The sequence below is a fragment of the Heloderma suspectum genome, chromosome 1, assembly GCF_057233095.1.
Source record: "Heloderma suspectum isolate Gila_16-S chromosome 1, 16-S_ref, whole genome shotgun sequence".
Lineage (NCBI taxonomy): Eukaryota > Metazoa > Chordata > Lepidosauria > Squamata > Helodermatidae > Heloderma > Heloderma suspectum.
Window position 1 is genome coordinate 378,746,356 of NC_139458.1, and position 22,150 is coordinate 378,768,505.

At 41.5% G+C, this 22,150-nt stretch overlaps 1 protein-coding gene across 15 annotated transcripts in view; it reads left to right on the forward strand.

The window, feature by feature from the left end:
* The window catches only part of LTBP1 (latent transforming growth factor beta binding protein 1), a 269,829-nt gene that overhangs the window by 93,411 nt on the left and 154,268 nt on the right, over positions 1–22,150 (forward strand). For all 15 annotated transcript variants that reach the window (XM_084828394.1, XM_084828401.1, XM_084828396.1 and 12 more), the window contains 2 exons: positions 9,911–10,135; positions 12,995–13,272. In XM_084828394.1, coding sequence (XP_084684520.1) covers positions 9,911–10,135; positions 12,995–13,272 — 503 coding nt within the window. The remainder of the gene's footprint in view (positions 1–9,910; positions 10,136–12,994; positions 13,273–22,150) is intronic.

Consider the following 22,150-nt stretch of genomic DNA (forward strand, 5'->3'; position numbering starts at 1 on the left):
GGCTAAAAGATATGACGCCGGAAGATGAGCCCCTCAGGTCGGGAGGTGTCCAATATACTACTGGGGAAGAGCAGAGGGTATTTCCAAGTAGTGCCAGAAAGAGTGAAGCGGCTGGGCCAAAGCCAAAAGGACACTCAGCTGTGGATGTGTCTGGTGGTGAAAAGAAAATCCGATGCTGTAAAGAACAATATTGTTTAGGAACCTGGAATGTAAGAGCAATGAATCAAGGTAAGTTGGAGGTGGTCAAACGTGAGATGGCAAAATTGAACATCAACATCTTGGGAACCAACGAACTAAAATGGACAAGCATGGGTGAATTTAATTCAGGTGACCATTATATCGACTACTGTGGCCAAGAATCCCTTAGAAGAAATGGAGTAGCACTCATAGTCAACAAAAGGGTGGGAAAAGCAGTACTGGGGTACAATCTCAAAAACGACAGAATGATCTCAGTACGAATCCAAGGCAAACCATTCAACATCACAGTAATTCAAGTCTGCCCCAACCACTGAGGCCGAAGAAGCTGAGGTTGATCGGTTCTGTGAAGACCTACAACACCTTCTAGAACTAACACCAAAAAAAGATGTCCTCTTCATCATAGGGGATTGGAATGCTAAAGTAGGAAGTCAAGAAATCACTGGGATAACAGGCAGGCATGGCCTTGGTGTACAAAACGAAGCAGGACAAAAGCTAATAGAGTTTTGCCAAGAGAACATGCGATCATAGCAAACACTCTTTTCCAACAGCACAAGAGGCGACTCTACACATGGACATCACCAGACGGTCAATATCGAAATCAGATTGATTATGTCCTTTGCAGCCAAACATGGAGAAGCTCTATACAGTGAGTAAAAACAAGACCTGGAGCTGACTGTGGCTCAGATCATGAGCTGCTTCTTGCAAAATTTCAGCTTAAATTGAAGAACGTAGGGAAAGCCACTAAACCATTCAGGTATGACGTAAATCATATTCCTTATGAATATACACGGGAGGTGAGGAATAGATTTCAGGGATTAGACCTGATAGACAGAGTGCCTGAGGAACTATAGACAGAGGTCCATAACATTGTTCAGGAGGCAGCAACTCAATCCATCCCAAAGAAAAAGAAATGCAAAAAAGCAAAGTGGCTGTCTGATGAGGCTTTACAAGTAGCTGAGGAAAGAAGGGAAGCGAAAAGCAAAGGAGAAAGGGGAGGATATACCCAACTGAATGCAGAGTTCCAGAGAATAGCGAGGAGAGACAAGAAGGCCTTCTTAAATGAACAATGCAAAGAAATCGAAGAAAACAATGGAATGGGAAAGACTAGAGATCTTTTCAAGAAAATCAGAGATCTCAAGGGAACATTTTGTGCAAAGACGGGCATGATAAAGGACAAAGAAGGCAGGGAACTAACAGAAGCAGATGAGATTAAGAAGAGGTGGAAAGAATACACAGAAGAACTATACAGGAAAGATCTGAATGTCCCTGATAGCCATGATAGTGCGGTCACGGAACTTGAGCCGGACATCCTAGAGAGTGAAGTCAAGTGGGCTTAGGAAGCATTACTAACAACAAAGCTAGCGGAGATGACAGTATTCCAGCTGAGCTATTTAAGATCCTAAAAGATGATGCTGTTAAAGTGCTGCACTCAATATGCCAACCAATTTGGAACACTCAACAGTGGCCACAAGACTGGAAAAGGTCAGTTTACATTCCAATTCCAAAGAAGGGCAACGTCAAAGAGTGTTCAAACTACCGTACAATTGCGCTCATTTCACATGCCAGCAAGGTGATGCTCAAAATCCTACAAGCTAGGCTTCAGCAGTATGTGAACCGAGAACTACCGGAAGTACAAGCTGGGTTCCGAAGAGGCAGAGGAACTAGAGATCAAATCGCCAACATTTGCTGGATCATGGAGAAAGCACGAGAATTCCAGAAAAACGTCTATTTCTGCTTCATTGACTACGCTAAAGCCTTTGATTGTGTGGATCACAACAAACTGTGGAAAATTCTTAAAGAGATGGGAGTACCAGACCACCTTACCTGTCTCCTGAGAAACCTGTATGAGGGTCAAGAAGCAACAGTAGGAACCAGACATGGAACAACCGATTGGTTCAAAATTGGGAAAGGAGTACGACAAGACTGCATATTGTCGCCCTGCTTATTTAACTTATATGCAGAGTACATCATGAGAAACGCCGGGTTGGATGAATCACAGGTCGGAATTAAGTTTGCTGGGAGAGTTATCAACAACCTCAGATATGCAGACAATACCACCCTAATGGCAGAAAGCGAAGAGGATCTAAAGAGCCTCTTGTTGAGGGTGAAAGTGGAGAGTGCAAAAGCTGGTTTGAAACTCAACATTAAAAAAACTAAGATCATGGCATCTGGCCCCATCACTTCCTGGCATATGGAAGGGGAAGAAATGGATGCAGTGACAGATTTTATTTTCTTGGGCTCCAAGATCCCCACAGACAGTGACTGTAGCCATGAAATTCAAAGACGTTGCTCCTTGGGAGGAAAGCTATGGCAAACCTAGACAGCATAGTAAGAAGCAGAGACATCACGTTGCCAACAAAGGCCCGCATAATCAAAGCTATGGTTTTCCCAGTAGTAATGTATGGCTGTGAGAGCTGGACTATAAGGAAGGCTGAGTGCCGAAGAATTGATGCGTTCAAACTGTGGTGCTGGAGAAGACTCCTACGAGTCCCCTGGACTGCAAGGAGGTCAAATCAGTCCATCCTAAAGGAAATCAACCCTGAGTGCTCATTGGAAGGACAGATATGGAAGCTGAAGCTCAAATATTTCGGCCACCTAATGCGAAGAGAAAAGTCATTGGAAAAGACCCTGATGCCGGGAAGGATTGAAGGCAAAAGGAGAAGGGGACGGCAGAGGATGAGATGGCGAGATAGCATCACCGATGCAATGAATATGAACTTGAGCACACTCTGGGAGAGAGCAGAGGACAGGAAGGCCTGGTGTGCTATGGTCCATGGGGTCACGAAGAGTTGGACACGACTTAACAACTGAACAACAACAACAACAACAACTGTATTTCGCATATTGCTAATGTTTACCTGTTTGTAAAAAAGGTAAGAAATGTGAGGCAATTCCCCCTCTCCCATTTATGTTATAATAATATATCATAACTACATACATCTATTTTTTCTGCAAATAGATTTTTAAAAGTGTGTCCCTAACCTCCACTCCTAAATAGTTATGCTTTACTTTCTTGAACCAGCTGTGTTTCACATGACCTCAGTAATGCCATCATATAACCGGATCAGATTGTCTATGTAGTATTGCAACATTATTGGTTGGGATCAACTGTGTGACTAATCCAGGAATCATTGCCCTTAGTTGTCCTCAGTGGCACATCACATGGCCAAATATGATTGGCTACATAGCATTGCGACTGATCTCACTTACTGCGTGATCTCCGATTTAGACCTGCTTATCTTTTCCTTTTATGTTTGGTGTGGAAGATCTTCAGCTTGCATACACACCACACAGGGACATGCTGGGGGGACAGACCAAAAATAAAAAATGGAAAAGATACTGATTTATTTGCCAGTGAAAGAAATCATAGGATGAGATTGATTAAACTAAGGCCGCAAATTCTCACACATATTGTAATGCAAATGGACAGCCGTTTTATTCGGCTGCATGTTGGCTTGCGCAAACAGTAGAGTTAGGATTGCTAATCTGAATGTTGTTCTATCTCCTTTGTGTTCATCCAGTGTTCAGCCAATTAATGGCATTTTTATCCATGTTCAGTATAAGAAGAGATAAGATGGTCATTAGGTCTATATATTTAGACCTAACTCGAAAATCATGTGTAGTATTTATACCTCATAGTACACATCCGGTGATATGTGGATATTAAAAAAAAACTTGTGCTATGCAGCCTATCCAGTAGCGCGTTTCACCTGTTTTTTTTTTTAATAGGTCGAGTGAATTATGTGTCTCAGTTGTAATCATTCTCTCAAAAGAAAACATGCACATTCTTTTTCTCATACTGGCCTTTTTACTAGTGGTGATACACTACTGTGCATTGGTTCTAGAATGTTCTGAAAGCAGGCTCTCTGCAGCTACAGGATAGCACTCTTTTTGCTGTCTGGTGCCTATTTTGATGTTCTTTCAGGGCTAGGCAAAGACCTTTCAATTTCCCTAGGCTTTTAATTCTTGTTTATTTGTTTTATTCTGGTTTGTATGTTATTCTTATGCTGTTTTTCTTGATTTGTTGGTTTTAACTTACTATGTAGTCGTTATTTTATTGAGCTTTTAAATATTTTATTGTAAGCTGCCCTGATAATGATGGAAGGGTGGGGATATTAATCTTCGTAATAAATACAAATATCTGCACATGCTTCAAGGGATGGGACAAGTACCTTCTCACTTTCTCCTCTTTTCGCTGTTCTGCTAGCAGCAGCTCAGGGAATATTCTTCATGGCAATTTTCCTCCTCAACAAGCTTTAGTATCTCTTTTTATTTCTTCTTTTCATGTTTACGCAGTGACTTGCTTTTCTTTTCATATTCTTCTGTAGTTGGGCATCATGCACATTTTTTACTCCTTCTGCTCTTTTCACTTTTCTTATTCTCTCCTACATCACAACTGGTGTCATTTAAAAAGTGTAGCGAGTTGCAAGGCTGAAGTTCCTGCCACTAATCGATGAAATCACTGTTCATTTTGCCTTGGTAAAGAACACAAGGTGGATTCTTGCTTGCATTGCTTGAAATTTACTAAGCCATAATCCCAGACCATCTTTGTTGGCTTGCAACTGGTGTTTCTGCCCATGGAGATGGTGAGTTTGCCCCAAAATGATTTCTGTGCCGGTCTCTGTAATAATGCTGGTGATTTCAGAGAAGACCTCAGGATCCATCTCGGCTCCTCCAATGGCTTCAGTTATCATCACCAACTCTGGTGTATAGGAACATATGAAGCTGCCTTTCATCTATTAGTATTGTCTACACTGATCTTCAGCAGGTGATTGGCCTTGTCTCAGGCTAAGTATGAATTATACCCTGCATCTGAGTTGTGCTGGGCTTTCATCCTTATGAGTCAACTTAGCAGCAATTTCTGCTTTTACTCCTCCCCCCCCCCCATAAGGGTCACCCTTTTTCTGTACAACATTTGATGAAATGTCCCTTTAAAGGCCTCACTAGTATTCTGAATCCTTCTATTAAGTCTCCTACCTCTACTTGGAGACTGTCAATTGGGGCTGGACAATTCTATCAGTTTTGTTTCTCTTTTTCCCATTTTTCCACTACTTGATTTGTTCTGTCCTCTTTCTGCATTAGTTTCTGACTTTAAGCCCACAAAAAATGTTTAATGCAATTTTGTGTGAATATATGCACTTTATATGCATTTTTGCCTAATATATGCATTTTTGCAAACATCAACAGGGCCCTCTCTTGGTTCACCACCAAACACGCCTCTGAAGTTGGTGGTCTTGAAAGAATGGTCCCTCCAAAAGATCTTAGGAACCGGGCAGGCTCGTATGGGAGAAGGTGATCCTTCAGGTAGCCTAATCCCAAGTCATATAGGGCTTTATTGGTTATGACCAATACTTTCATTCTGCCCAGAAACATTACAAATTACAAATGGTCTTTGTAATCAGCCCCAGTCAACAGTCTGGCCGCAGCATTCTGGACCAGCGGAACAGTTTTCAAAGGCAGACCCAGGTAGATGGTGTTACAGTAGTCCAAATGGAATATAACTAAGGCATGCGTGACCGTGACCAGGTGCAATTGACGCACTAGCCTCAGCTATGCAAACACACTCCTGGGCACTGCCGAGACCTAGGTATCCAGGTTCAGGGCCAAGTCCAAGAGTACACGCAAATTGTGAGCCTGACAATAAAAGATAAAGAATAAAACACCATATTAAAACATACAAAGAATAAAACAACATATTAAAAGGTGTTTTAAAAAAACAACAGAATACGAATAAAACCTGTGGCTGGTTGATCAAAGACAGCTTCTTGAAATAAGGATGTTTTCAGCAGCTGCCTAAAGCAACACTGTGTTGGTGCCTGCCTGGCCTCCAGAGGCAGGGAGATCCACAGAAAGGGAGCCACCACACTGAAGGCTCTACTCCAAGTGGACTCCAATTGGGCCATAGGTCCATGCGGAACCACCAGGAGCATGTCCTCTGATGACCTCAATGACCATGCAGATTGATAAGGGAGAAGGTGCTCTCTTAAGTATCCTAGGGGAGATCTTCATGACAACGGAATGGAGGATTGGAGGATTAACTGGATTTTCATGGAATCGGCTTTGGTCCAACAGGGACACACAAAGCAAGAAAAGCCGAGTGTACGGTACCTTTAAAATCCAGTTTTCAGGGGACACACAGCACTTGAAAGGAACATACTTCCAGGTGGGGTGGGGGGAGTAGAACTGAATGTCATCAGACTGGCAGGGGCTACTCAACCAAGGAGAGAGGCTTGTTTCATGCCCCGGTCCTGGCTCCCCCCTGCTACTATATTATTATGAATGGGGAGCAGCTAATTCACAAGTATGAAGGCTCCTTCCTGCTACTACTTATCTCCCCCTCCTTTTCTCCAGTGTGTGCACTTTTGCCTTGAGAAACCAAAATCCCTGATTCTGGAGTGCAGCAACTGAAGGCTTCCCATGAAAGCAGCCCAGCCCCCCCATTTCTTCCCTTTCCATAACTCTGCTGCAGAATTATTGCTTCCAACCCTCCCTTTCTACCTCCCCTTTCTCCTCCCTGCTCGCAGTGAGATGAGAAACTCCTGTGATCTCAAAAATTGCTACTGCGACTTAACGTAACAACAGAGAAACTACTGAACATCAAAGGAGCACAGCATTGAGATTGTGATTTCACAGAGAAGCGAAAGAGTGCATTAGGGCAAGTTACTAAAGTTAGTCTTTAACCCTTTGACATTTAGCAATTTACTGTGGCTCCATATGCATTGAGATCTGTTAAAGATTCACCGCAGGAGAGCGAGATTTATTTCTTATTTCCAAGTAAACATGCACAGGAGGGGGTTGCTTTACAGAGAGTCTCATCCAGCATTAGAATATGTTAAGATTCACTGGGGGAGCGAGATTTATTTCTTACTTTTAAAAAAAAAAATACATTTATATCCCGCCTTTTTTCCTCCTCAAGGAACCTGAGGCAGCATACATAATCCTCCTCCTCCTCCATTTTATCCTCACAACAACAACCCTGTGAGGTGGGTTGGGCTGAGAGTCTGTGACTGGCCCAACGTCACCCAGTGAGCTTCCATGGCCAAGTGGGGACTAGAACCTGGATCTCCCGACTCCCAGTCCAACACTCTAGCCACTACACCACACTAGTTCTTATGAATAAACTTGCACAGAAGGAGGGGGATATGGGGAAAACTACTTCCATTGGGGAAACAAGAGGGAATGGGGTGCCTTGACCGCATCACTGCCAGGTCACAGAGGCATGCCCAAGTTTTAATGCGGGGGGGACATGGCACACTGTGGCACCGCCAGGGAGTCGCTTTAAGTAAAAAAGTTGGAGTAAAAGGAGTATAACTTCACACCAAATTGTTCATGAAGACAGCCCCCTGGTCCCACGTTGTTTAGGACTTTATACTCTAGTAGCAAAACCCTGGGCTGCGGTGGCTTAGTGGTTAAGACGCTGAACTGCAGACTGGAAGGTTGGCAGGTCAGCAGTTCAAGACCCGAGTGCTGCGTGATGGAGTGAGCTCCCATCTTCAGTCCCAGCTTCTGCCAACCTAGCAGTTCGAAAGCAAGAAATTGCAAGTAGATAAATAGGTACTGCCTCGGCGGGAAAGGTAACAGCGTTCCGTGCACCTCAGTGTTCAGTCATGCCGGCCACATGACCACGGAAGCGTCTTCGGACAGCGCTGGCTCTTTGGCTTAGAAACGGGGATGAGCACTGCACCCTAGAGTCGGACACGACTGGTTGGGGACACCTTTACCTTTTTAGCAAAACCTTAAACTTGGTCTGGGAATGAATAGGCAGCCAGTGCCCTCAGCAAAGGAATTACATGCTGAAAAGGGGCAGCTCCTGACAACAACTGAGCTGCTGCATTCTGCACTAGCTCCAGCTTCCGGAGCAGCCTTGAGGGCAGCCCCACACAGAGTGCATTGCAGTAATCCAATCTGGAGGTCACTAGCACCTGTACCATCTGGTCTGCCCTGATTTTTTTCCCCTGGTCTGCAAGATGACACCCTTGGTCTGTATTCTCTGGACTTTTATATGGACTTTTCCTTTAATTTGGATAGGGTGACCCTGCTGGGGAAGGAGAGTCATCTGTTCATTTGTTTGGCTAATCCTAAACAGGATTTCCAAGTTTCCCCACAGAGGCTTTCTCCTTGTCTTGTCTTCACAGTCACCATTTGCTATACATTGGCAATGCAGCTCCTCCGAGCTGGCGTGAAAGGCTGTTCCACCAAGGTTATGGCCGCTTTTCTGCTTTCTCCAGAGGAATCTCTGCAACTGACTTGTGTAAGGCAGCCCTGGTTCACTCCATTTACTTTTGTGAAATACTATACTCTTGGCACTGAAAGCTTTACCAGAGCAGTTCTTTGCTGCTTATTTTTCTGAGACACCATCACCTCCAGGTATATGAGGTAAAGAGTCTCCTATGTGGGACATGCATAGAGAGCATGCAGAAGAAAAACAGGGTTATTACCTGAAACTGGTGTTCTTTGAGTGGTCATCTGGTCGTGTGACTACACAGTGTGGTCTTCATTGCTGCACTTTTGTTGTGAGAATATCACATTTTCCCAATAGCCAGATTACAAGATATGCATTTGCTGTGTGGAATGTCATCATGTTATGACCCTCTTTTTTAGAAAGTGATGAAAGCCAATATAGTTCCTTCTTCACTCTCTAGCATTTTGGGAGCCTTATTGTTTAGGGGCTTTCTTAGAATTATAATTATTTGGAAAGTGTGCACTTCCCCTCTGCTGTGTCGGGGTGCTCATCTAGCCCAAACAAATTTTCAAGCGTCAAACAACACAGTTATCCCTCCGCAACATGGCTGTATATACTACAGCACGTATGCATTGGCTGTCCGCTGCAGAAATCATGTTCTGGATGGATATTATGTTCTGGATGGATATTGCACATCTGTCATTGGGTTGGATCCAGACATAGTCATACTTAGCATAAACCCATGGGAACTTAAGTCTCATTGACTTCAGTGGGTCTGCTCTAACTATGACTAACACTTGCAGTATGTTTCCCAGTATTTACAGTGCAGGTAAAATGCAGAGGTTTGCTACATGTATCTCTAATTAGCAACTTTACTAGGCTTTGTGCCAAATGCAGCATGTAACGACAACCCATCAGTTTAAAAATTGGTTTCCACTTTACCACACAACCCAGGATTGGCTCCTTCATAGGTTGTACAGCATGATGTGTGAACCCAGACCACTGGGTGGTTTAAGAGCCAATGGGTTGTTGTTACATGTGAACCAAGTCATAGCCTCTGTCCATTAGGCTTACGATCTGTTAGATTACTCTCCTTTTATGTTTTTCAGTGGTGTGTACTTCAGAGTAAATGTACTTAGCATTAGAGTCTCTGGATGTTAGGTACATAAGGCCTTGTAGGTTTGTTGAAATATAACCTTCCATGCATATATGACATGTTACGTTTTGCTAGGCACTGAAATGCGGGGCGCAATCCTATGCATGTTTAGACAGATAAAAGTCCTACAACTTCCAGCATTCCCCAGCCAGCCATGCTGTTTGGGGAATGCTGGGAGTTATAGGACTTTTTTCTCTCTAAACATGCATAGGATTAGAAGATTATGTTTTGAGTAGAAATATATACTGGCAGCAGTGAAAGTCACAAAAGGGAGGATATGCCTGCCAGTCATTAAATAGGTGACAATATTTTTTTAAAAAAAAGTGTTTCAGGAGTAATTAACAGCCATCTTCTGTTTTTTTTTCTCCTTTCAGTTATTTGCCATCTTCCTTGTATGAATGGAGGCCAATGTAGTTCGAGAGATAAGTGCCAGTGCCCTCCTAATTTCACTGGTAAACTTTGTCAGATCCCAGTGCAGAGTGGCAGTGCTCCAAAACTTTATCGTAATCCACAACAAGCAAGCAAGGCAGTGGGATCTCATGTCATCCATTCCACGCATACTTTACCACTGACTATGCCTGGGCAGCAAGGAGTAAAAGGTAAACATTTTTTCCCCTCTCCTCTTTGTGGCTAGATTTCCCTGTTAGCTGTAGTTTTACTTTTTAATTTTGGCTGCCAGACTACCAGAGTTGGTCATAACATCTGTCCACAGAGCTTTAAACATAGCTGGAATTCAAAGCCTGTCCAAATAACTGGCTTCAGGCCTGGTTTTGGAACAGAAACTGCCTTGGTCGCCCTCTGGGATGACCTTTGCCGAAAGAGGGACAGGGGGAGTGCGACCCTGTTGATTCTCTTGGACTTCTTGGCAGCTTTCAGTACCATCAACCATGGTATCCTTCTGGATGGGTTGTCTGGACTGGGAGTTGGAGGTACTTGCATTGCAGTGGTTCCACTCTGATTTGAATGGCCGATTCCAGAAGTTAGTGCCAGGGGATTATTGCTTTGTGCCTTGGCAGCTGTGGTATGGAGTTCCACAGGACTCTATCTCCAGTACTATTCTATCCACAGTGCTATTCAACATCTACATGAAACCCCTGGAGGAGGTTATCTGGAGGTGTGGGCTGAGGTGCCATCAGTATGCGGATGACACCCAGCTCTATTTCTCCCTTTCATCAGATCCAGGTGAGGCAGTGGCTGTTCTGAATCAGTGCCTGCGCACCATAACAGACTGGGTGAGGGCCAATAAACTGAGACTCAATTCACACAAGACTGAGGTACTCTTAGTGGGTGGTTTGTCTGGCCAGATATATGATGTTCAACCTGTTCTAAAGGGGGCTACACTCCCCCTAAAGTATCAGGTTCATACTTTGGGGATTCTCTTATATCCATCATTGTGCTAGAGGCACAGGTGGACTCAGTGGCATGGAGCACTTTTTATCAGTTTAGGCTGATATACCAACTACATCCTTATCTGGACAGCTACAGTTACCTATGCTCTGGTAACTGCTCATCTGGATTACTGCAATGCATTATACATGGGGCTGCCTTTGAAAACGGTCCGGAAACTTCAGCTGGTCCAAAACAGGGCAGCAAGATTGTTAAAAGGGAGATCACGAGATCACATTACGCCAGTACTTTTCCAGCTGCACTGGCTGCCAGTCCATGTCCGAGCCCGATTCAAAGTGCTGGTATTAACATTCAGAACCCTAAACAGCGTGGGGTCAGCTTATCTGAAGGATCGCCTCCTCTCATATGTACATGCCCAGACGCTAAGATCATCTTCAGGGGTCCTTCTCAAGGAGCCATCGCCAAAGGAAGGTGACTACAAGGAAGAGGACCTTTTGTGCTGTGGTACCCTGGCTGTGGAATGAGCTCCCTAAAGAGGTTCGCCTGGCACCTACGTTGTACTCTTTCAGGCGCCATGTGAAGACCTTTTTATTTCCCTAGCATTTTAGCAATCTAGTCTTTTAGATCTGCTGTTTTAAATCTGTATTTTAAATCTCTGCATTGCTGCTAGGTTTTATTCTGATTGTACTTTTATATTGTAGTTTTAAGCTTTCATATTTTATATTGTTTTACACTGTACTTTGCGGTTTTAATTTTTGTGAACTGCCCAGAGAGCTTCAGCTATTGGGCAGCATAGAAATAAATAAATAAATAAATAAATGGCATATCTGAAATATTAACTTGATTTTCTGGGGGTATGCAAGCAATTAGCTTTCATCAAGTTAATTCAATTTATGCTCATTCTTTTCAATTGGATACCTGAACCAACTGAAGTTTGCAAATCCACTTACATAGTAGTAAGTTATAGGATCTCTTTTCACCCCATGTTTTGAATGTCTAGGCCACAGTCCAGTGGGCTGTATGCACAGCACCTTTGCATACACTCGCTTTCTTTTCCTGACAGATTCCTTTTCAAGCTTTTACCCTACAACACTCTCACACTGGTCATAAACTCCCCTCTGAGAATATAGGAAAGAGTTTTGGGTTCTGTGGGGCAGTTGTTAATGGCTGCTTGCATAGATGTTGTATGTATGCTCTCTGGCTTGTGGACCAGAGCTAGTTCTGGTAAAATACTCCTTTGTCACAAAACAAATATAAGCTGCCTGTCAGGATGACCAATACAGATGTGTAATTCTGCCCTAGACAGCAAACTGCCAAGCCACTTTCAGATCATTCCCAGGTTGATTTGTGTGTTACTAAATTCTGGAAATATATTTTCAGATATACAAGGAAATCTTCCCATTAAAAAAAAAAAAAACTTGAGAATCAGCCTGTCACCTTTTCTCAAAGAAAATAATTTGTTCTGTTCTCAGCTACAATTCTGACTATCGTCTATGTTTGACTGTGTGTTGACAGCTTCCTCAATATCCTATATTCAGTATATTCACCCAGTATCCAATGGCCGCGTCCGCACATCACTTTACTCCTTGTTTAATAAACCAGGATATGAATGAACAACCTGCTGGTGCATGCAGCCCATTTGCTCCCACTTCACTCTTCCCGTCATGCAAGCAGGCAAACAAGTGAGGAAAGGACATCTAAACCTGGGATGGTGTGCCCAAACAAGCCAGGATTCATAAGCCAACAACAAACTGTTTTATGATCCTGGCATGTTTAGATGTACTAATGAAACCATAATCCCAGGTTCAGATGTCCCAAGTACATGTCCCTTTCCATGTTTGTTTACCCACTTGCATGAAAGGAGGAGCAAAGTGGGAGCGAATGGGCTGCATTCATGTGCATGCTGCTTGTTCACATCTTGATTTATTAAGCCTTACATTTGGGCTTAAACTGATGTGTGAATGTGACCTATTTAGTCTCACCATCTTTTGCCAAAGTAAAATACTGCTTTGAAAATTAACATATACTTCTTAACGTTTGGTATTGCTGAGTTTAATTACAGCCTTTCTTGCTTGGGAATTTCTTATTTTTTGTTCTTTGTCTTTTCCCAGTAAAATTTCCTCCTAACATTGTGAACATCCACGTGAAACATCCCCCTGAAGCTTCAGTCCAGTTTCATCAAGTTTCAAGGATTGATAGCACATCAGCAGGACAGAAAGCAAAGCCAAAGCCATCCCAGTCAGGACATTCCCAGGTTTCTTATCAAAATCTGCCATTTCAAAAAAAAATACACTCAACCTACACACAGCAGCAGCCTATTTCTCATATGTACCCTATTTCTGCTAAAACCCAGCTTGGACGATGCTTCCAAGAGACTATTGGGACACAGGTAAGAAATGTTTTTTTCAGCTTTTAAAAATAATTAGTTACTAACTTCTGAAAATTTAAACCCAAACGTTGACTTGCTTTGATTATTAGATATTGTGGTGTTCAGAATGTGTACCAGTCTTTACAAATCTATTAATAGCAGCTAAAATAGTTGCAAAAAATAATAATGGTACACACAACCAGCCCAAGATGTTTTGCTGCCTGAGGTGAAGGACCAGATGGTGCCCCCTCCCATTCCGTGTACAAAGGCTGACTGGACTGGCAGTTGAATCTTTCCTCAACACTGATGATGGGACAGCATTCTCCACTGCACCAGAAGGCAGCAGGCTAACTTAGGGGGCATAGGGCAGGCCGTTTGGCCCACAGCTCTCTCCTCTAACACTTTGCTGCCACCTCCCAGCATCTGCTGCCTGAGGTAACTGCCTCACTCTACCTAAAGGTAGGGCTGGTCCTGATTGTATTGTTGTTTATTCGTTCAGTCACTTCCGACTCTTCATGACTTCATGGGCCAGCCCACGCCAGAGCTTCCTGTCGGCTGTCGCCACCCCCAGCTCCCCCAAGATCGAGTCTGTCACCTCCAGAATATCATCTATCCATCTTGCCCTTGGTCGGCCCCTCTTCCTTTTGGTCCTGATTATACAACCCTGTAATGTTTTCAGTAAAGGACTAATCTGGACTTTTGTCCAAATGTCCAAATTGGGTGAAATTATTAAATTTAAAGAGATGGAAGTGGGAAGTTTGAAACTTTTTTTTCCAGAATTGCCATCTATTTATTGATTTTGGAAACAAAAGCATAATGTGGATATTAACATATTCAATTATTTTTATAATATTAATGGGATTTCTTACTACTGGAAGAAATAATGTCTTTTTATTCTGTAGCTATAATATATTGTAAAAATGTTAAAATGTAAAAAACATGTCAAGGTTAAAATAGGTATTACAAACCTATGGAAAAGTACCTCTGTTCAAAAAAAGAAAGCATCAGTATTCTGACATCATTTCCCCTCAAAAATAGATTTCACCTCAGAATATTCTTTTATAAATTAGCCCTGCTACACTTTTTGCTTCTTCACCAGCTGTCTGAATTCTTGGCCTTTTATCTATTAGTATTTAATAATAGGTTAAAAAAGAGGGTAGAACAAACCATCACATAGTAAACCTTTAGACCTTCTGTCTAACTACAAATGTAAATTATTGGTTTTCTGAAGGATTGTAGGATTGGGCTTTGAGAGACATTCTGCAAGAGACCATTCACAATGAATAAAGCCCTGCTCTTTGCCCTTACTGATTCTGTCTCTTGGGCAGAGGAACATAGAACAAGGCTTGTGCCATTAAGCAAGGGAATTCATTTGCATGGAGAGATTCTGCACAAGTATGATGGATCCAGACTAAATAAGTATTTTTAGGTAGGTAATAATCAAAATTCTGCCCAAGCTCATTGGTATCAGTGCAGTTGATATAGCTCCAGTTTTATGTGCATATTACTTTGGAAAGATGGTTTGAATCTGATGCAGTTGCCAGCTCTCCTTCCAGAAAGGCTCTTTTGAAAAGGATGAATGAATATTTTTGACTCCTGAAACTGCCCTTCCCTTCCTATAAAATTGTAAGGCTCCCTTACAGGAAATGAGTTTTGTAGTTCTTCCATTCTTCCACTTTAGTTTTCAGAGCAAATTGTCTCCTTCATTTAGACATTCTCTTTATGTGGCTGCTTTCTCGTATTTTAATACATTTTTCAGTATACTACTGGATTCTTTTGTTTCTTTCAAGATGAATCAGCTTCTTAAAACTCTGTGGTTTGCTTGTTAGGATTTTTCACATTTAAGAATTTATAACATACGGGTCAGCATTTCTTGAACAAAGGCATGTTCCCAAATTAGACATTCATTTAATTAAAACATAACTTTACACTGTACATGTTCTGGGCAAATTAGATCTGATGAGATCTAAAAACTGACAGAACAAATATTCAAGATAAACTAATAAATTACCTGTAGACTTACTGTTGTTCACCTTCATTGTGGTAAAACCCAAAGTGTGCCAGACAGCATATACATGTCCGAGTTCATATGTCTGCAGTGATGATTTCATAAAGCTTTATACTGTAACCCTGGGCCTTCTTTTTCCTGAGCAATGTCACTGAAATCAGTTAAAATAGTCTAGAATATAGGAGTTCGTAATGGCAGTTTACTGGCAATATTCTTCTAGCTTTTACTTATTTTTAATGAATATATTAAGTAGAAAAAACTGTTGACCAATATCTCTTACTATATGAAAGCGAGAGAAAATTGCACTTGCACATACACACACAGAGTTCTAAGTAAGGTTATCGTAGGGCATATTATTAAAGCGGATTGGTATGTATCCATTGTTCTCTAATAACAAGGCTGTATAGAGGGAATTGTGAGTTGCTCTTCTGGAACCTTCTGTCACTTAAGCATTTCATTCTGAGTGTTTGTTAACTGGCTGAGGAAATATTCTAATGGTTGTCATAGTTTCTAATAATACTTTGCCCAAAGAACAGCAACTTAGTTTTCATAGCATCTTTATTTTTGTTACTGTTTTTTTCTTCGGAACCACAAGGCATATTGTAGGGCAGTCCATCAAATTTTTCTGTTCCTTGCTTTGCCTTTTAAAAGAAAATACAAGCAGAGACAACAGTGGTACATTCCTCTACACCCTTCGCTTCAGAAGTAGGTGCTGTATGTATCACTTTATCATCTCTGCCCCTCTTCTTGGGAGCCTACAGATGCCATAAACCCATGTTAACGTTGTACTGTTTAAAAAAATAACTACTTACAGAACAAACATCCATTAATTTGAACATTTAATTCAAACAAGTTCAGTGTTTATGAGAGCTTTTATTGGTATGACATACTTTTCCTTGGAGATGGAGCTTTTGCTGATGTAAATTTTGTCTTCTCCATCCAGGACAGCTTCTACTGGCCAAGAGGCGGAGTCATCTCTCCAACATTTAGCTCAAATCATAGTACATTTGCATACCTGCTTCTCACACTTTGACTGTCATGTCTTTATGCTAGACTTGATGGTCTTATAGGCCCCTTCCAAACCTACTATTCTATGATTCTATGATAAACAGAAAATGCAGAAAGCATTTCCTAAAAGAAGGTACAGTGTAGCACAGGGCTTTCCATGCCAATATTACTCCTTTATCATGGCCAGCCATAACATAATTCTATCCTGTTGTTTCTGTTGTGGCAGAAGACCATGGTGTGCTAAGCACAGATGCCATGAGGCTTGTAGAGATTGGACATTTTGAATGAGAATGACTGATCCCTGAAAATTTCCCCACGCAGCCCTGTTTTTATTCTGCTTGTTCCTAGTTTTCAGATGAGTGCGAATACCAGCAATTGAACTACTGTTCTCTGAATTCTGTTTGCTAACCTTGGGGAGTATGGGCTATATCCAGTGCTAGTCCTACTTAGAGTAGACCCACTGAAATGAATGGGACTTAAGTTAGACTAATGTTGGAGACAACCCTATAGTTTCTTGACTCAGAGGACCTCAGTACTATCAAGCTTTTGAACCACTGGAGTTCAAACATCTGAGATTGTTATTTTCAGATTAAAATCGCATTGTAAAGCTCATAATATTAATAAAGTTTAGAATAATGAGGGTATGAGTATGAGGTTATTTCAATAATGAGTATGAGGTTATTTCAAAGCAATGATATTCAAAAGTGAGAATTTATGTTTTAATGTGTCAAGAAAAAGTGTGTGTGGGGCAGCGGTGTAGAGAAGGAACAGCTTAAGAGAGAGAAGTAGGAAATAGAGGAAATAGCATAAGCATTACTGGAAAGTCACAGTATGAACTTTGCCATCACCCCACTATCCAATTGCCATCTTGATGCATGTTTACGGAATACATCTGGCACAAAGTGAGCCCTGGGCTTGAAGCCAATGTTGGCTCTGTGAAAGTACCCAAAGGAAAAAAAAAATGGCAAGAATAAAGAGGCTACAACAGGGAAAGCTGAAGAGAAATATGGAGATGGGGAGGAAGAACTTATTTTGAACATTTTATTCTATTAATTCCAGATTGGCTGTTTGTGTTGTTTCAAAATTCTTTGGCATATGCTGGTAGGCCTTAAAAGCCAGGTGTTCAGGGGCAGCAAGACTGGCCATCTTACTATGTCAGAATTCATTTTGTGGGTATAATGTGCTGTTCTGCTTCTAAAAGGTCTCTCTCTAATTCTGGTTTTCATAGGCAAATTCTAAGATCTTAAAAAATATAATAACACCTTTACAGCAAAACATATAGAAATACATTACTTTGGAAAAGCCTCATCCTCCATACATGGATACTTAACCAGAATTCCAAGAGTGCTCCAAAGTGTTCTCATAGGTCCTGGTAAGCACATATTCCCCCCTTCACCACATGCAATGGGAGTATATAGAGCTGATCCCAATGTTGAAAAAAATGCATTCTGCATGCAGGAGCTCCCATATATGTGAAGAAACTCTTGAATGGCATATTGATGTATATACCTAAGATTGCAATCAGGCACGAATGAGACATCCATTAAGGGAAACATTGCCATTTGGAAAGAAGAATGCTAGGTTTGCTTGATGTGGGGCATCCGTCCCCACCCCTCAAGGAATGGAATTGTCATAAGAATTTAGTATAAATGGTTCAACTCAGGTGTTATCTAAAAATACATCATGATCATTGTATAAACTGAGGCTTAAACAAAGGTTAGTCTACTAACATTATCCTGACCAAATACATATGTATAGTATCTGGTTAATATTCTTAAAATAAAACCGGGCAGTTATAAAGATAGTCCCCTTGATATATCTTTTAGAAAAATATTTACTTTATTTGGTTTATATTTATGTTTCCCTTAAATGTCTACTTCAAAAGTTGCCACCTATTGAAATCATAATGATATGAATCAGCTTCTATGAATTAGTGGAGAGAAAAATTTTGCGAACCCTAATGCGAATTACAGAAATTCCATAGTTTTACCATGATAGCCTTCATGAATCAAAATCAGTCCTTTTCTAAATATCCAATAGGGTTTATATTACCCAATTCCATGTCTTGTGAAATAAAATGATGTATAAATTAGCCAAACAATGAGTACTTAAGAGTCAGGGTATGTGCAAAAGTAAATGAACCCCTGGTTGCATCAGCTCAATTAAAGGGAATAATTAGAATTAAGTGTTTAAGTAATTAGGTAGATATTCAGGGTTGAGTTTCGGAGGCCCCACCCTATAAAAGGATCAGAAACTTAGAGAGTTTGGTCTTTACCATAAGGTTGTGTGGAAACACATTATGCCATGATCAAAAGACATCTCTGAGAACCTCAAAAAACAGTTATTGCTACTCATCATTCTAGAAAGAGTTACAAAACCATTTCTAAGAATTTAGGGCTCCACCAATCCACTGTCAGACAGACAGTCTACAAATGGAGTAGGTTCAAAACCAGTCACTCTACCCAGAAGTGGTCGTCCTACCAAAATCTCTCCAACAACAAACGGGCACATCATCCAGGAAGTCAAAGAGAACCCCTTAGTAACAACCAAGGATCTGCAGGCCACTCTTCCTTTGGCTAATATGAGGGTTCCTGATTCAGTGCTCAGAAAAAGACTGAACAAGAGTGGTGTTCATGGGAGGATAGCCAGGAGGAAACCACTGCTCTCTAAAAAGAACACTACTGCCCATCTGAAGCTCGCTAAAGATCACATAGATGATCCCCAAGACTTCTGGAACAATGTTCTCTGGACAGACAAGTCATAGGTAGAACTTTTTGGCCTCAGTGAGAAACGTTATGTTTGGCAAAAACAAACAAACACTGAGTTTGAACAGAAGAACCTCATCCCAACTGTCAAGCATGATGGTGGGATTGTGATGGTTTGGGCCTGCTTTCCTGCCTCAGGATCTGGATGGCTTGCCATCGTTGAAACAACCATGAATTCTGCAGTGTATCAGAATATTCTAGAGAAGAATGTCAGGCCATCTGTTTGTGAGCTGAAGCTGAACCAGAAGTGGGTCATGCAACAAGACAATGAACCTAAACATACAAGCAGATCTACAAAAGAATGGCTGCAGAAGAAGACATTCCTTGTTTTAGAATGGCCTAGTCAAAGTCCAGACCTAAATCCCATTGAAATGTTGTGGCAGGACCTGAAGTGAGCTTTTTCATGCAAGGAAGCCCTCAAATGTCACTGAGTTGAAGCAGTTCTGTAAGGAGGAATAGGCCAAAATTCCTCAGAACCAGTGTAAGAGACAGACAAACGGTTACAGGAAATGTTTACTTGAAGTCATTGCTATTCAGGGGGGTGCCACCAGGTACTGAATCTAAAGGGTCACATTTTCACACATGGATATTGAATGTTGAATCAGTTGTGTATAAATAAATGCTGAAAAAGCATCATGTTTGTGTGTCATTTGTGTAATCAGGTTATTTGTTCTATATCTAGGATTACAGGGTTAGATTAAGATCTAATAACACTGTTTGTTGGAAATATGTAACAATCCTAAGGAGTTTACAAACTTTTTCTCATCACTGTAGTGATTTTTACAAGAGTTCCTAAATGTCTAGAAATCCCTGTCTGAATATGTATTGCTTTAGTTTGCCATCTCAAATCAGTTTAATCAAGATATTTCCCTATCATAGACTGTACTTTTGAGGACCAAAACTTCAGAGGAAGTTAAATACCAAAAGAAAGAGCTTCTATCTGCTCCCATTTAATTGCTTTATCAAAGGCAATGCTTAGGGTACTTGGTTCAAATCTGGAGCCTCTAACTTGGTGCCTGTGGGCACCTCTTTTGGCGACCACCAAGCTTCCTGTCCCTCCTGATTTTAATCTTATTTCTGAATCTTTTTATTAAACATGTTTGTTTAATTGGGAGGCTGGCATGCTGCAAAATAAAGTTCTACCCTCCAGCATCATCCTCATTTGGCTTCAAAAGAGTGTTTTTGTGTTTTGGAGCCCATGACATTCTCTCAAAATTTGAAATTTGCCCAATGACCTGAAAAGGTTGGGGAGCCCTAGTTTATATATTATAGCGTTAAAATTTGATCCAGAACTAATTTGTGCGATTTTCTAGATATTTTCTTTATTTGGACTGTGAGAAAAATCCCAAAGACAATGGAGACCATTTTAATATTAACATCTTATTTAAGACTTGAATTATGTCTCAAGCTAAAAGGATGATTTTATTTTCTTAACACATTTCATACTTGCTTTTATACAGCTGGCGGGATCATCTCTCTGTAGAGCTATATGGGGTGTCTCTCTCTCTTTCTTTCTTTCTTTCTTTCTTTCTTTCTTCATGTAATCAGTTCAGATATTTGAGTCTGTTCTGGGTAGTCTCCATAATGTTACTTCAATCAGCAGTTGTCAGTGTTCATGTATTTTCTTGCATGGTGGATTTCTGAAGTTGGCTTCAGTTCTCTAGAATCTTTTATTAATTACTTTGGGATCAGAGGTGATTTTACTGTCTGCAGACGAGACTGATAATGTAATGTGCATGTATGTGTGGCCTCTTTTTGACAAATCATTTAATCTGTTGCAGGACCTGGTTTATCCAGTGACTTCTATCCTGTATTTTTAGCCTGGATTGCAAAAGTGTTGTATTTATTAGCGTTCTCAAATGATAAATAATAACCATATAGGGTTGGATCCAGACATGTCCACAGACAGAAGAGCTGCTTTAATTCTCAGAGGGAACCAGGATGCAGCAGAAGTTTCCACTGGAGGAAGGAAGTGGGGCAGTGATGTTCTTTGGACCTCCAAGAACAGCGTGGGAGATGGTGCTGGGGGCTGTAGGTGGAAAGTGGAATTGGAGAAAATCACCACTCTGCCCTCTTCCTCCAGCCCCAGTGGAACTCCACTGAGTGCAAGTCAGGATCCAGTGAACAGACTTAGGCTTGAAGGCATTGGTGCTATATATATATATATATATATATATATATACACACACCCACACACACACACACACACACACTTTAGAATAATCTTAACTCTGACTTGGATAATCTAATTTGGATGTTTCCAGACTAGACACTGAGTACAGGGAACCACGATATCATCTAATATTTTGAAGGTGTGTGTCCTTTACCACAGTTCTCCAACATGATTTTCCCTTTTCCTTCTCTAGACATAAACAATGTTCAGTTCATTCCCACCCAGCCCCAACAGTCCTTCATTTTTTTAGATTTAAACCATTTTGATAGCCTGTGACTGGTGAAGAAGGAGTTACGGATGACAGTGGTATTAAGGCTGGCAGAACTGGTAAATGGGTTTTTCGAGAGTAAGATGAGGCATAACAATGTGATGTGGCTGCAAAAAAGGCAAATGCTATTTTGGGGTGCATTAATAGAAGCATAGCTTCCAAATCCCAGGAAGTACTAGTTCCCCTCTACTCAGCACTGGTTAGGCCTCATCTGGAGTACTGTGTCCAGTTCTGGGCACCACACTTTAAGAAGGATGCAGACAAACTGGAGAGGGTTCAGAGGAGGGCAACAAAGATGATCAGAGGACTGCAAACAAAGCCCTGTGAAGAGAGACTGAAAGAACTGGGCATGTTTAGCCTTGAGAAGAGAAGACTGAGGGGAGATATGATAGCACTCTTCAAGTACTTGAAAGGTTGTCACAGAGAAGAAGGCCAGGATCTCTTCTCGATCATGCCAGAGTGCAGGACACGGAATAATGGGCTCAAGTGACAGGAAGCCAGATTCCGGCTGAACATCAGGAAAAACTTCCTGACTGTTAGAGCAATATGACAATGGAACCAATTCCCTAGGGAGGTGGTGGGCTCTCCCACACTAGAGGCGTTCAAGATGAGGCTGGACAGCCATCTGTCAGGGATGCTGTGACTTGGATTCCAGCATTGAGCAGGAGGTTGGACTC